Source organism: Eutrema salsugineum, unplaced genomic scaffold (assembly GCF_000478725.1).
Source record: "Eutrema salsugineum unplaced genomic scaffold, Eutsalg1_0 scaffold_6, whole genome shotgun sequence".
In the NCBI taxonomy this organism is placed as follows: Eukaryota; Viridiplantae; Streptophyta; class Magnoliopsida; order Brassicales; family Brassicaceae; genus Eutrema; species Eutrema salsugineum.
Window position 1 is genome coordinate 3,872,439 of NW_006256547.1, and position 12,851 is coordinate 3,885,289.

The 12,851-nt window shown below is 38.6% G+C and overlaps 3 protein-coding genes across 3 annotated transcripts; all 3 read right to left on the reverse strand.

The window, feature by feature from the left end:
• Window positions 1–1,641: 1,641 nt before the first annotated feature.
• LOC18013456 (mavicyanin) lies at window positions 1,642–3,014 on the reverse strand. The gene is made up of 2 exons (XM_006394812.2): window positions 2,781–3,014; window positions 1,642–2,145 (listed from the first exon to the last, which is right to left on the reverse strand). Exons 1-2 carry the CDS (start codon window positions 2,944–2,946, stop codon window positions 1,754–1,756), a joined length of 558 nt encoding a protein of 185 aa, XP_006394874.1. The 5' UTR covers window positions 2,947–3,014; the 3' UTR covers window positions 1,642–1,753.
• Window positions 3,015–4,041: 1,027 nt separating this feature from the next.
• On the reverse strand, window positions 4,042–7,588 carry LOC18013397 (sugar transport protein 13). The gene is made up of 4 exons (XM_006394813.2): window positions 7,327–7,588; window positions 6,308–6,758; window positions 5,348–5,639; window positions 4,042–5,002 (listed from the first exon to the last, which is right to left on the reverse strand). The coding sequence occupies exons 1-4, from the start codon at window positions 7,460–7,462 to the stop codon at window positions 4,289–4,291; spliced, it is 1,593 nt and encodes a 530-aa protein (XP_006394875.1). The 5' UTR covers window positions 7,463–7,588; the 3' UTR covers window positions 4,042–4,288.
• Window positions 7,589–9,142: 1,554 nt separating this feature from the next.
• Window positions 9,143–12,747, reverse strand: LOC18013310 (T-complex protein 1 subunit gamma). Its single transcript, XM_006394815.2, has 13 exons — window positions 12,619–12,747; window positions 12,441–12,502; window positions 12,268–12,340; window positions 11,938–12,005; window positions 11,777–11,846; window positions 11,494–11,562; window positions 11,344–11,415; window positions 11,155–11,228; window positions 10,334–10,996; window positions 10,133–10,258; window positions 9,947–10,051; window positions 9,772–9,846; window positions 9,143–9,673 (listed from the first exon to the last, which is right to left on the reverse strand). The coding sequence occupies exons 1-13, from the start codon at window positions 12,641–12,643 to the stop codon at window positions 9,488–9,490; spliced, it is 1,668 nt and encodes a 555-aa protein (XP_006394877.1). The 5' UTR covers window positions 12,644–12,747; the 3' UTR covers window positions 9,143–9,487.
• Window positions 12,748–12,851: the final 104 nt, after the last annotated feature.

A 12,851-nucleotide genomic window follows, 5' to 3' on the forward strand; every position in this document is an offset into this window, starting at 1 on the left:
GGTGATGTGAGAGCTAGCTCCGGTATCTGGATACCATTCTTGACCTGACTGGTCTGTGACATCAGTAATACGAAGAGCAGCTAAAGCATTGTGAACATCAGGTCGCTGATAGGTGTTATCAAAGCGATGCCAACAGCTTAGAGCATCATGTCCTCTTTTGCCACAGATCTGACAAAAGGGTCGGTTTTCATCATCAGAGGAAGCATGAGACGAAGTGACCTGTTGATGAAAGCCGCGTCCTCGAGTTGAAAAAGAAGAGCCTCGTCCTCGACCTCTGCTTCCTCTTTGATTATACTGACCTCTTCCCCTGTTGGTGTAGAAGGCAAGATGAGGAGAAGCCTCTGAAGAGGTCAAATAGCTTTGAAGACGGTCATCGTAAGCAGCGAGACGAGGAATGATGTCATTAAAGGTGGGAACAGGAGTTTGATCCATTGAGCCTTCAATGCTTGTCTTTATGGGTTCAAACTCACGCCCAAGACCATGGAGAGCAGCGAAGATCTTCATATTTTCAGAAACAGGTTGGCCAATAGACGAGAGTTGGTCACAAATCGTTTTGATTTCCTGAACAAACTCAGACATGGGTTTTTCACCCTTCGTGACTGTCTGAAGCTTGCGTTGGAGCTCAAATAGACGAGAAGAGGAGACTTTGTTGTAATGGTTGGCAAGACAGGTCCACACATCTTGTGAAGTGGTGCAGTCAACAACAAGACTCAGAAGATCCTCAGAGAAGGAGCCAAGAAGCCAAGAACGAACGACCTGGTCGACTTGGTCCCATTTTGCTGCATCCGGATTTGGAGACTCTGTCTGAACACCTTCTGCAGTTGTTGTCCGAATCACAGGAAAAGGTTTGGGAGTGGAACAGTTTACAAAACCGAGCAAACGTTGGCCGGAGAGAAAGGCTTCAAACTGAGTCTTCCACAAAATGTAGTTCTTCTGTGTAAGAGTGATGGTGACACAATTTGTGATGTTAAGAGAAGGAGAAGTATAAGGCTCCATGGATTCTTGTGCCATGGGCTCTGATACCATGAACAGATTTTTAAACAAAGGATTTTAAGAAATCTGAAACTTCATTCTCATAAACTTAGAGTGGCTGTTACATCCTAACATCATATTTATACTAGAAGAAGATGAAAGAAAGGTAGAAACCCTAATGCCACATGGCAAAGATCTATCGGTTGCGTTAATCTTGAGGTAGAGATGATAGAGCTTCAAATCTGTTCTGAGTCTCAGTCGTACGGACTCTGGGAAACTGCTTTTCTGATTTTAACATTGCTTTATCTGCTCTGCATTTAAGTTTGTCTTCTTCTTGCAGAACAAGTATCCGTTGTGTCTGATTTGTTGCAGAACAGCTGTTGTTGGGCCCATGACTTGAGGCCGCTTTGGGCTTGAGAGCATAATGGCCTATGTCCGATTTATTCGCAGACTTGGAGGGAAGCAACGAAGTGACGTCGTTTGATGACTCTGTTCTGATAGGAACTTGGTTTTGGTTGGTACTACCATACTAGTGTTGTCATCCTATCAATAACTTGGGTTCAAACTTAAAAATATGCGTACGTATAACAAAACTAGCCTATTTAACGAATTTCACAAAATATAATTCGTTAGTACGTTCTCAATTTTCTTTCATTAATGACGGAGCGTCTCTACATTTTGCATTAACTAAAGAAAAAGAATAAGAGGGTAGAAAGAAAAAACAACATAACAAAAAAACTTATATGACATAGTTCCAATGTATATATAATAATAATCCTAATTAAGAAGCAAAATCTGCAAAGACCAAAGAGACAAAGAGAGCCACCACAGCTGCCGCCGCACTCGGGAGAGAAGCGGCATGGCTAGGAGATGAACCGGGGACTCCGGCTGCAGGAATGGTAGGAGTCGACGGAGGAGAAGTGGAGGAGGAGGAAATCGGAGGATCAGAGAGTGGAGTGGAGGAGGCGGGGTGAATGACGTTGAGGTCGAGCTTCTGACCGGCGAGGCAATGGCCGGGAACGCCGCAGAAGAAGAAATGGTGGCCGTGGTTTGTGAGTGTGATTGAGTCGTTCCCTGTGGTGAATGTGGAGATTGGCTTTGAGCTGTTGCAGCTTCTGTACATTGAGTGCGTCACTCTCATCACGTTGTGGAATTGTGGGTTGTATTCGAACACTGTCAAGATTCAAACTATATCGCTTTACTCACATTTTCATGAAACTAATAACATTTTATATACGTGCATAAAATGAAAAAAAGAAGAGAGCATATAGTCTATGTTTATCTATTTTATTTTACTAGAAATATACAATAACCTAACCATATGTGCTCTTTTATGTTTTTTTTTTCTTTCTCATATTCAGTTAAGAATGTCAAAGACCAGTAAAAATCTCAGGACCGTCTTAAATATTTGAATGCTTTGCGCAAAATATATATTAAACACATATTTGAGCGTTAAATTATTTTTTTCTAAAATTTTGGGGGTCCAATGTATATACATATTTAGAAACTCAAAACATAAGTTAAGAACCCTGTTTTTGTTAATTCACTACTAAACTTATAAAGGTCATTTGAAAACAATAATATAAACATATTTACCGTATTTATCCTTAATATTATTTAGTAACCTAAAAGTCACAATGATTAGGGCGTGAGTGGTACTTTACTTTCAACCAAAAGCTTACGCACTTAAAGAACAAAGATTGCTGGAGGAGGGGCTCACATTTTCGACAGAAATAAAACGAAGACACTCAATATCTGCTGTATCTTGTTCTTAATGTATAATGATGGTAAGAAATTAAGGAACTCACAGACAGTATCACCAATGTGGAAAGTTTTGGTAGAGGCCCATAGCTTGTAGTCCACGTTGGCTATGGTTGTCCAGCCTGCTGACTCGCCGACTTTGTACACCGCCGCTTCACTCAGCCGTAGCATCACCACCATACACACCAAAGCCGCCACTATCTTCGCCGCCATCGGCCAACTCTCTCTGTCTCTTCTTCTTCTTTGGTCTAGAGCCCCACAAGGTTTTCTCCTTTAATTTCTCTCTCTTTTTTTATGTATGTATATATAAACAAGGAGGTATGAATGTGAGTGGTGTATGTATCATGTATGAGACCGAGGAGGCCACTTTCTCTTAATTGGTTAGTTGGCTAATTTGGAGAAAGGAGTAACTAAAAAGCAAAATACTGACAAAGATTGCTTACTTTACTTGTTTCTCTTTTAATTTCTAATACCGACTTGTAAATTTGGAAGCTTATATATACGCAAACTATTTTGTGGCTACACACGAATGTAAGATTAACCCCACTCATTAACAAATCCATCTGAAATCAGAGGCCAAAAAAATAAAGACATTGATTAGCCGAACTGAAATCCATCTGATCCAAGGTTACTTTTTTACTGTGGGAGTTATTGATATGAATGACTTAGATAGAATCATAGAAGAAATATCATTTTGAAGTGATGTTAGGAATCTCACATTATATGCTGGGACCTAATCTAATATATAAGACATAAGGTCAGTCATTATTAACAAATTGTTTTTTGAAAACTCATCAATTTGTCAATCGCTTAACAACTTTTTTAAAAAACATGTTCAAGTGAAACTAATCAAAAGTAAATAACTTCCAAAATAATAATTAGTTATAAGTAGCTAAGTGTTCAGATGGTTTGGAAGACTTGTAAGGAAAGAATGTCAAGTTGGTTGGTCTGCTAATTTTGAATCATCTCTAATATTTATACTTTGCAGTTACTCTTCCTCCTACACCTTGGATAAAGGGATTTCTTTACAAATCTTAATTCTAACTTTATGATAAAACCTTTTTTGTCAAGTTAGCAATTTGATCACTGCAGCATTCCGCAGTGACTGTAACTTCAAAACCAGTCTATATTTCGAGTCAAATGAAAAAAGCCGGTTAGGAATGTAAAACGCCTTTGTTCGTGTGGGAACAAAAAGGTTAATGGGTTACGTGCATGATGTGATAGCTTTTTTCAAGAAAATCTAGTTAATGTCCATAACAGGCCTATAATAAACCCACTTTAGGCCCATTAACATAGGTGAGCTTATCGTTTGTTGAAAAAAAATCAGCTAACGTACATTTGGACTTTGAAGTATACACATTGTCATTCTTTAATAGAAAAAACAGAGCACTCGTTACACAACAAAGGAAAAGAACAAGAAACTTTAGATATACACAAACGCAGATTGAAGTAATGAATTATAAGTAGTGTATAAAAACTGTATTTGCCTTTATCTATATGGTGGTTCTATCACCTGTTGTCCTCTCTCTTCTGCTTCTACTTTGGTTTTAACCAATTAGAGCCGTGTTGAAGGATCAAAGCCGTTAGATTTACCGTTACTCTTCTTGGTTTCATCACCACTCACGAACGCTTGATCATTGTGATCATTCATAAATCTAGCCCAGAACCAGTGCTTCTTCCACACTCTCTCTGTCATCTCCTCGATAGGCACGTTCTTAGTCTCAGGTAGGAGAAACATCACAAACAGAGACATGACCAAGACCCACGCCGAAAAGAAGATGAATATCCCAAACTTGAAATGGCACAACATGGAGAGGAAAGCCTGAGCGATTATGAAAGTGAAGAGCAGGTTAACGCAGACCGTAACACTCTGTCCCGCAGAACGTGTCTCTAGAGGGAAAGTCTCACTAGGGATTAGCCACCCGAGCGGTCCCCATGACCAGGCAAAAGCAGCTACATAAGTGCAGATCATGACCACGACAAGAATCGCAAACCCTTTGGAGAGATTCTTAGAATGGTCTGTGACTTTGATGCCGAGGACAATGGCGATTACAACCTGAGAGAAGAACATTTGTACACCAGCTTCAAGGAGAAGAACACGGCGACCAACTTTATCAACGGAGTAGATTGAAACCAAAGTGGAGAGAACGTTGACTGCGCCAGTGACCACTGCAGAGTAGAGAGCAGCGTCATTGCCAAAGCCTAGAGTACTGAACAGAACAGGAGCGTAGAACATAATAGCGTTGATTCCAGTGCATTGCTGAAAGATCTGCAAATTTTCATGTAATCACCACAAAACAATGATTAGGGAATTTACCAACAGAAAAGCTTTGAAATTTAACACAAAAGGAATCAAATTTCCAGAGATTGAGCACATGGTTTAGTAGTTTGGATTCGCAATTTAGGGTTCCAGGATCCCAAATTGAGACCTTAGCTTTGGAATTTAACAAAACGGAATCAAATTTCCAGATATTGAGCAGACATTTCAGCCGTTTGGCTTCACAATTTAGGGTTCCTGGATCCCAAATTGAGAGTTTCCCTTCAATTTCCGTTCAATTTCGACTACAAATTAAACTCCGGTAACTTTCCGGATTGAGTAAAAGAGAGAACTGACCTGCAAAGCGACGGCGATGACGAGCTGAGGGCGATTCCTGCGTTGAAGAAGGTTTCTGAAAGGGTGTTTGACTTCTTTGGCAAGACGGCTAGCTTCGAGGAGATCGGCGAACTCTAGTTCGACATTATCGGTGCCTCGAATACGACGGAGGACGGCTTTTCCTTCATCGAGACGACCTCTTTCGACGAGACTGTTGGGTGTCTCCGTCACCAGTAGAGCTCCGACCGTCAGGAGAAGCGCCGGGATTCCGGCCAAACCTAGCGACAACCTCCATCCCCATCCTCCGCTTATCCTGCAATATCATTTTATTTATTTAGTGGGCTCCATATTTAACTCCACTATGGGCTTAGGTTGTTATATTAGTTAAGCCCATTTACTCGGCTTCACGGACAGATCATCATCATTCATAATTCATGGGCGTTGAAAGTCAATGCAGAGAAAAAATTGTTACTTCTTTAGGGTATGGTATGACGTGAAAAATGGGCTACGTTCCGTGTATTATATAAGACGTAGGCATATGTGGATAGAATTTGCCGAAATTACGGAAGACTTATTTAATCTACTTTAAAAAAGATAAAATGCTTTTACTTATGGTAATAAGATTGGAATATGGAGAAACCTTCTTTTATATATATATATATATTTTTTTATAAAAAGAAGCGATATTTACACACGGATAGCGAAAAATTTGACAGAAAGGGTATAAAAAATTGGAAAACTTCAGAAAGTATATGTAACGAAATCGTTTCTTACAACAAAAGGTTGTGTAAAAGAGACATCCATGTGGATATTTTCAATAGTTCCTTATCAAAAAACAAAATTTATAGAATTATCCATATATTTGTTAGGAATTTATTTTGTTTCTTTTTTTCGTTAAAAGATCTCAAACCCTAGGTTTATTTCCACACATTTTATTAAACGTATAATAAAAAAAAAGATAAGAGGAAAAGAGATATTTACTTGGCGGTCCCATAGTTGACAAGATTGGCGAAGAGGATACCAATAGTGACGTTAAGTTGAAACAGAATATTAAGACCACCTCGGATCTTAGTAGGTGCAATCTCCGACAAGAACAACGGCACGGCTTGATTAGCGAACCCAACGCCACAACCAAGCAATATCCGGCCTGCGATAAGCATGGCTAAGTTATGAGCCGCCGTGTTGAGAACCACACCGACGATGAAGAAAAGTCCGGCTATGAGCATCGTTGGCCTTCGTCCGAGCGTTCTCGTCGTGTATGATGCGAAGAACGTTGCGGTTAGACCGGCTAAGTATAGAGATGATGTGAAGAGTTGTAGTCCTTGGTTGTCGTATTTGCAGTAGTTGTTGTTTTCATCTCCGCCGGCTTCTACTCGCCGGTGAACTACCGGAAAAAACTTTTTGAGAAAGTCCGGCATCGCAGTCACTCCGCCTACATAGATTGGTGATGTTATCTCATTTATTTTTCCTTGCTAGTTTTCACCGTTTAATTTCATTACCACTTATAGGATACTCATGATTTCATACTCATAAATTCATAATAATATAGTTTACTAGTCCCGCGGATGTGTTATAAGTGTGCATATATTGTAGACGATTAAAATAAAAAAGCCTACTGTAAAGGAAAAAGAAAAACTAAAACCTATGACGTTAGTTTTGTCATTATACTATCAAAAGCAAAAACAAGGACGGTCTAGACCCCTAGTTGCCAAACTTTTGTAAGCGTAAGACTTTAGATTATTTTGTTACTTCGACTAATAGATGAATATATTGAACTAGCTAGTTAGTGAAAAAATTCATTCTGATTAAGTGTTTTCTAATAGTCCTTTAAATTTTAGGTAAAATGTTCCAACCGAAGAAGTTGTTTGTGATAGGTAAGAACATAGCAAGTTCTACTGAAAAATCATTACTTGAGAAACTTGCACTATCACAACTTTTTGTATTATCAAATTTTCTTCTACTTTTTGTATATTATAATATAACTAATATTGTATTCATACCGGAAACACCAACGTCGTAGCCAAACATTAGGCCACCGGTAGCAGCCATGATGCAAGAGATGATTACTATAGGAGTTATCTTTGCCTCAAACTCCACTCCGTTCGCCGGAGCCGTTGCAAATCCTCCTCCGGGCATCCTGAAGATCTCTTCAGAAACTAAAAATTAAAAAGTTATTTTCTCTTAATGAGTGAAAAATTAAGAAACATTTGACAAGACCATTGGTGTGTTTACTTCTTTAAATAGAAGAAGAGGCAGTGAAGCACAAAGAGAAAATGTCTTAAACCAATGGGATACTTACACGACTCATTTTATGTTCACATGCTCCTGAGTCATCAAGTCATTGGTCAACAAACGTTTCTTTCTGCTTTATGTGGCGTCTCCTTAGTCCTTAGTTGAATATACAATTTGCCTATCATCAAAATAGTTGAATATACAATATGCCGATCATCAAAAGTCATAAGTCTTCTCTCTCGTTTTTTCGTCTTATTATATTATCCTCGAATTATAATATTTCTTGTTATGTTAAATTATATGATTCTCCTCTCTTATTAGAGAGAATGTAACAAAATTTAAATCGCTCTCGACGTGTTGTGAATCTTCCAACCGAATCAAAATATCTCATACCGTTTAGAATATGAACGATATGTTCGGACCATTAACGTCATGCGTGGGTCATACAAGTTTGCTGTCATGTAACTTGTGAATATCTTCTTACTAATTGTCTCCTCTGTATTGTTTAATTTGTGGATGTTATATGATGTTAAAAGCCTGCGGGACCAGATCGATTCAGTCTATGGACCGGTCCCAATTTTCAAATTCTCAAACAGTTTAGTCCAATTACAATCCGGCTCATATATATAGTCCAACCAGTCCTACATAATCAAATCAAGATACAGCAGTTAAAAATTTCTTGTTGTGCAATTAACTAACTAGTCACCTGAAGATTAAAGGAAATAGCCCTGCGAGTTCGAATGTGATTATGGAACAAAATATCTACTATACCAAGTTCTTTATTTGATTTGTTTGTTTGATTATGGGTTGCTCACTTTGCTGTCACGTTATTTGGGTATATCTTCCTCCAAATAGTCACTTTTGTATAATTTATGGGTCCATATCATAAAAAGCCAACAACCATATTTACGATCACTACTACTCAATTATTGTTTTGCACGTCGGAATGCAGTTATGCAACAAACAAATCTTCCATTGGATTTAGTGGATCTTAAAAATAAATGATAATTGTCGTTGGTTTTTCGATTTAGTTTTTTACATGATTTTTTTCTTCATTTTGTGGCTCCTTGTAGGCTGTAGTTAGACTATGTTTACTTAAGTGACTTAATTAAGGGATAACAACACATGCAAATTCAAAATTGAATATTACTGGTGTATAATTTATTGTTGAAATATCGTACCATGGATATAACGTGTTTAGACGTGTAAGTAAATTACATCCACTTGACATACTGGTAAAATTATTTACGTAACCAAAATCCTGCTTGGACCAAAAATGTGTTTTACTTTTCAAACATCATTATCCTGTTAAGAGTTGGAGTCAGCGATTTTAATTTGACAAAGATCAAATGAATATGCTAAGTTGCTAACAACAAATTCTTGTCATATGTACGTACTATGTCTTATTATTATCCTGTTTGCAAAAATGAAAATGTATGTATCTGTAACCTTTTAAGTATTATAATTTATTATCCTGAGTAACCGGAAACAAACCGATCCGAATCGACAGCCCATTATACAATGAAATGCAGCTAATGGTGTTCAGACTAAGATACATTGACACTAACAATGGTCAACTGAAAATTCCATCGCAAGTATTTGATATTACCAAAAAAAAAAAAAAAAAAAACAAATCAAATCTTAAAAAGTCTTTGTAGAGGAAATTTCAAAAAGGTATAACAGCTAGCACTCTCAAACCAAGCAAGTGACTATGAAAATTCAAAAAAGCTTACACTGAAAAAGACAAAAGCAAAAAAATAAAATAAATAACCCCACCCTCAAAAATCATACGTCACTTGCAAAATTAGAAGATGTATGTCAAAAGGAAAGTTAAAAGCCAAGAAAAGAAGAAAAGATTGCAGCCACAAACTAACCCTGAAAACAAAGATGTTGCGATTAGGTTTCCAAGACCAAAGAGTTTCTCATCTCTTAGTCGGGAAGAATTTGCTCGTTGTCTGCATCTCCTTCTGTCTCAATGGTAGGCTTTGAAGGTCCAGCTCCAGGAGCTTGCTTCTTCTTGATACCACTCACTATATCATCGATCCTTAGAAGCATACACGCAGCTTCTATCGCCGTCTTGAAAGTTTGTGCCTTCACATTGTACGCATCCCATATCTGCACATTTGAGATTCATAGTCACTCTCTTGAGTCACATTGGTTTCGTATAGTGAGAATCAAACCAAGCGACCAAGCGACCAAGCTTTAACCCTTACCTTGCTCTCTTTCATATCAGCTATTGCACCAGAGTTCCCGTCAATACCTGTCCATGCATTTTCGCCATTCGCATGCTGCAACCAAACCAACGATCGAAACACCGAGAAAAGAGTTAGTATTTACTAAAACAATAGGAAAGAGAAGAAGGTCTGGGTTCATGGTGCAGGACATTACCTTCCCTTGCAATGCAGTCATAGTACGGATCACATTAACACCACAGTTTTGAGCCAGAGTACGTGGAATAGCCTCAAAAGCTATAGCAGCTGCTTCATAAGGCCACTGTTTTAATAAGATCCAGAAAACAAAACATTTATCAGTAATCTGAGAAAGGAAACACATTGTAATCAAAGCTAAGCCAACCTTTTCTATGCCTTCGATTGTTGCACTGTTCTGTTTCAATGTGGCAGAAACGGTTAATTCTGTGGCTCCTCCACCAGGAACGAGCTTTGGGTTTTTGATAATGTTTCTTGCAACAGACATGGCATCCTGTAGGAAGAATGTCTCAGCCATATATGACAACGAATGACTGAGAATTACTGATTGTAAACAACTCTAACGAACCTGTAAATTTCTTTCCACTTCATTGAGGAGATCTTTACTTGGTCCCCTTAAGAGTACAGTACATGCTTTGGGCTCTTTGCAATCAACTATGAAAGCAAAGAAATCATCTCCTATTTTCTTGACCTCAAACAATCCAGCTCCGGTACCGATATCAGACTCCTGTAGTTCATCGGGCCTGTTCACAATTACTGCTCCACAAGCCTTGGCAATTCTGTTGTTGTCTGTCTTTCTCAACCTTCGGATTGCACTAACACCAGCTTTACTAAAATAGTGACAGGCCAAGTCACTAAGCCCCTTCTCTGTAATAACTAAATCAGGTTTGAACTTTAGAATTTGCACGCAAATGTTCTCAATGTATTCCTCTTCCAACTTCAACAGGACTTCCCAGTCCTCTTCTCTAACCAACTCAGCGTTGGTTTGATTTTCACCTTTCTTGTACTCAAGGGGGCAGTCAAGAAGAATAATCCGTGGGTTGACAATCTTTCTTTTCATTTTACCAGGAGCAACAACATCCTTGTTAAACATAACTCCTGTAAGAACCTTCGAGTCCTCCAACTGACCACCAGGAACCTTCTCAACCTTAATGTACTTTTTAATGTCTACCTCCCTCAAACCTTGCCCAAGATCAACACCAATAGTAGTAGTGGCATCAATAGCCAAATCCTAATAAAGCACATAAGAGTCATGCAAAATCATTTGAGTAGAGTACTTTGTAAGAATTCAATCACGTTCTTGAGAGTGCTGTGTCAAAATAGATGTTAAACCCTGGAACCTAACCAGGTGACGAAGAAGTAAGAAGCTACAGTATTTAAGCTACTCACAGCAATTAAATCGCCAAATTGGCTAGTGAACTTTGTCCCTATGCAGCTCTTGACTAGTCCTAGTACCGTTGCACCTGAAAAACGCACATCCTTCCATCAGTATAAACATGAGCGAAACCCCAACATCAGCAAGCAAATTAGTTGCAACTTGACCTCAAATGAACAAATAGAAAATAGAAATGAACTTACGGTCATTGACATCAATTGTCATCGCGATTTTGTCAAGGACAGCAATAGAGTCTTCAAGAGCCTTAATGTAAGCTACAGAAAAGAAAGCACTGATTAGATGAGAACGACAAGTCACATGACAACTATAAGCAGTGCACACCGCAACTTTACCTCGGCATATGACTGTGGGATGATAACTCTTCTCAATAAATGCTTCTGCAACGTGAAGCATTTCACCAGCTGTTCGCAAAACAAAAAGAGTCACAGTGAGTAAAATCATTGGAAGAGAACACATGCTTGAAAACAGATCTTTATATTGAACTGCTTAAACCCAATATTCATAAACAATGCAACACCTTAACAAAGTTTCCTTTAATAAACTCATTCACGATCAGCTAAGAAACAAAAACGCTCATTCAAGCGAAGCTATTGTTTCCAAGAAAGATATCAATACCTAGAACAATAACTGATGTTGTCCCATCACCAACTTCTTCGTCTTGTGTACGGCTCAGCTCAATCATTGACTGCAATTACCGAAATTAAAAAAACAAATAGAAGAATGAACAACATGAAGACAACAATCATTGAACAATCGAGAAAAGGCAGATGTAAAACCTTAGCTGCAGGATGGGCAACATCGAGTTCACGAAGGATAGCATTTCCATCATTGGTAACAACAATCCCTGTAAAGACGCAAGAAACGAAGAGGCTGTAGATTAAAAGATACTATAACCCCAAAACCAACATAACCCATGGGTTTATATAAAGCTAACCAAGAAAGTGAAGTACACTAACTTCAACAAGAATATAATACACGAGAACGAAATTTCCAGAGCTAAAACACTAAACCTTATGCCCTTTCTATGGAGATCTACTGTACTTACAAAGAAGAACAAACCCTAAAAGAAGGGATAAAAAGGTAATATAGCTAGGTTAGAAATCTACCTCCTCCAGCATCAAGAAGCATCTTCAACATAGAGCGAGGACCCAATGTCGTGCGTATGATATCAGCCACAGCCTGTAAGAAATGGAACACATAAACTGCGATGACGCCATGATCGGACTAGAGAGACAGTTGCGAGAGAGAAGCAGCAACCCAAATAAAAAAAGCCATTTACCTTGGAAGCCTGGATATTATTATGATGAACCTTCGTTCCAGATTCACGCTTCAACGAATCATCTGAAACATTTTAAAACCAGTTAATGTTAGCAGCTTCGAACACTGAACTAGATTGAAACAACAAATCAGACATTGATTAGAAGAAATGAGATCTGGAGGAAGTGTGAGAAACTCACTGAGAACAAGAACCGGTGCGTGCATATTTGCGATCTAAGCGTTCACACAGTGAAGAGAAGCTGAGAGACGGCGAGTCGCGGCAGAGTAAATTCAAAGGGCGGCAACTGGAAAAATCCTCCGATTCTCCCAGTCTCTTCATTTCACTTCTTCCTTATGAGGTTGAAAAGCCCAGCCCTAAAGGCTAAAGCCCATTAGCTTATATAACTTAAAGCCCATAAGCCCTCTTATTTCT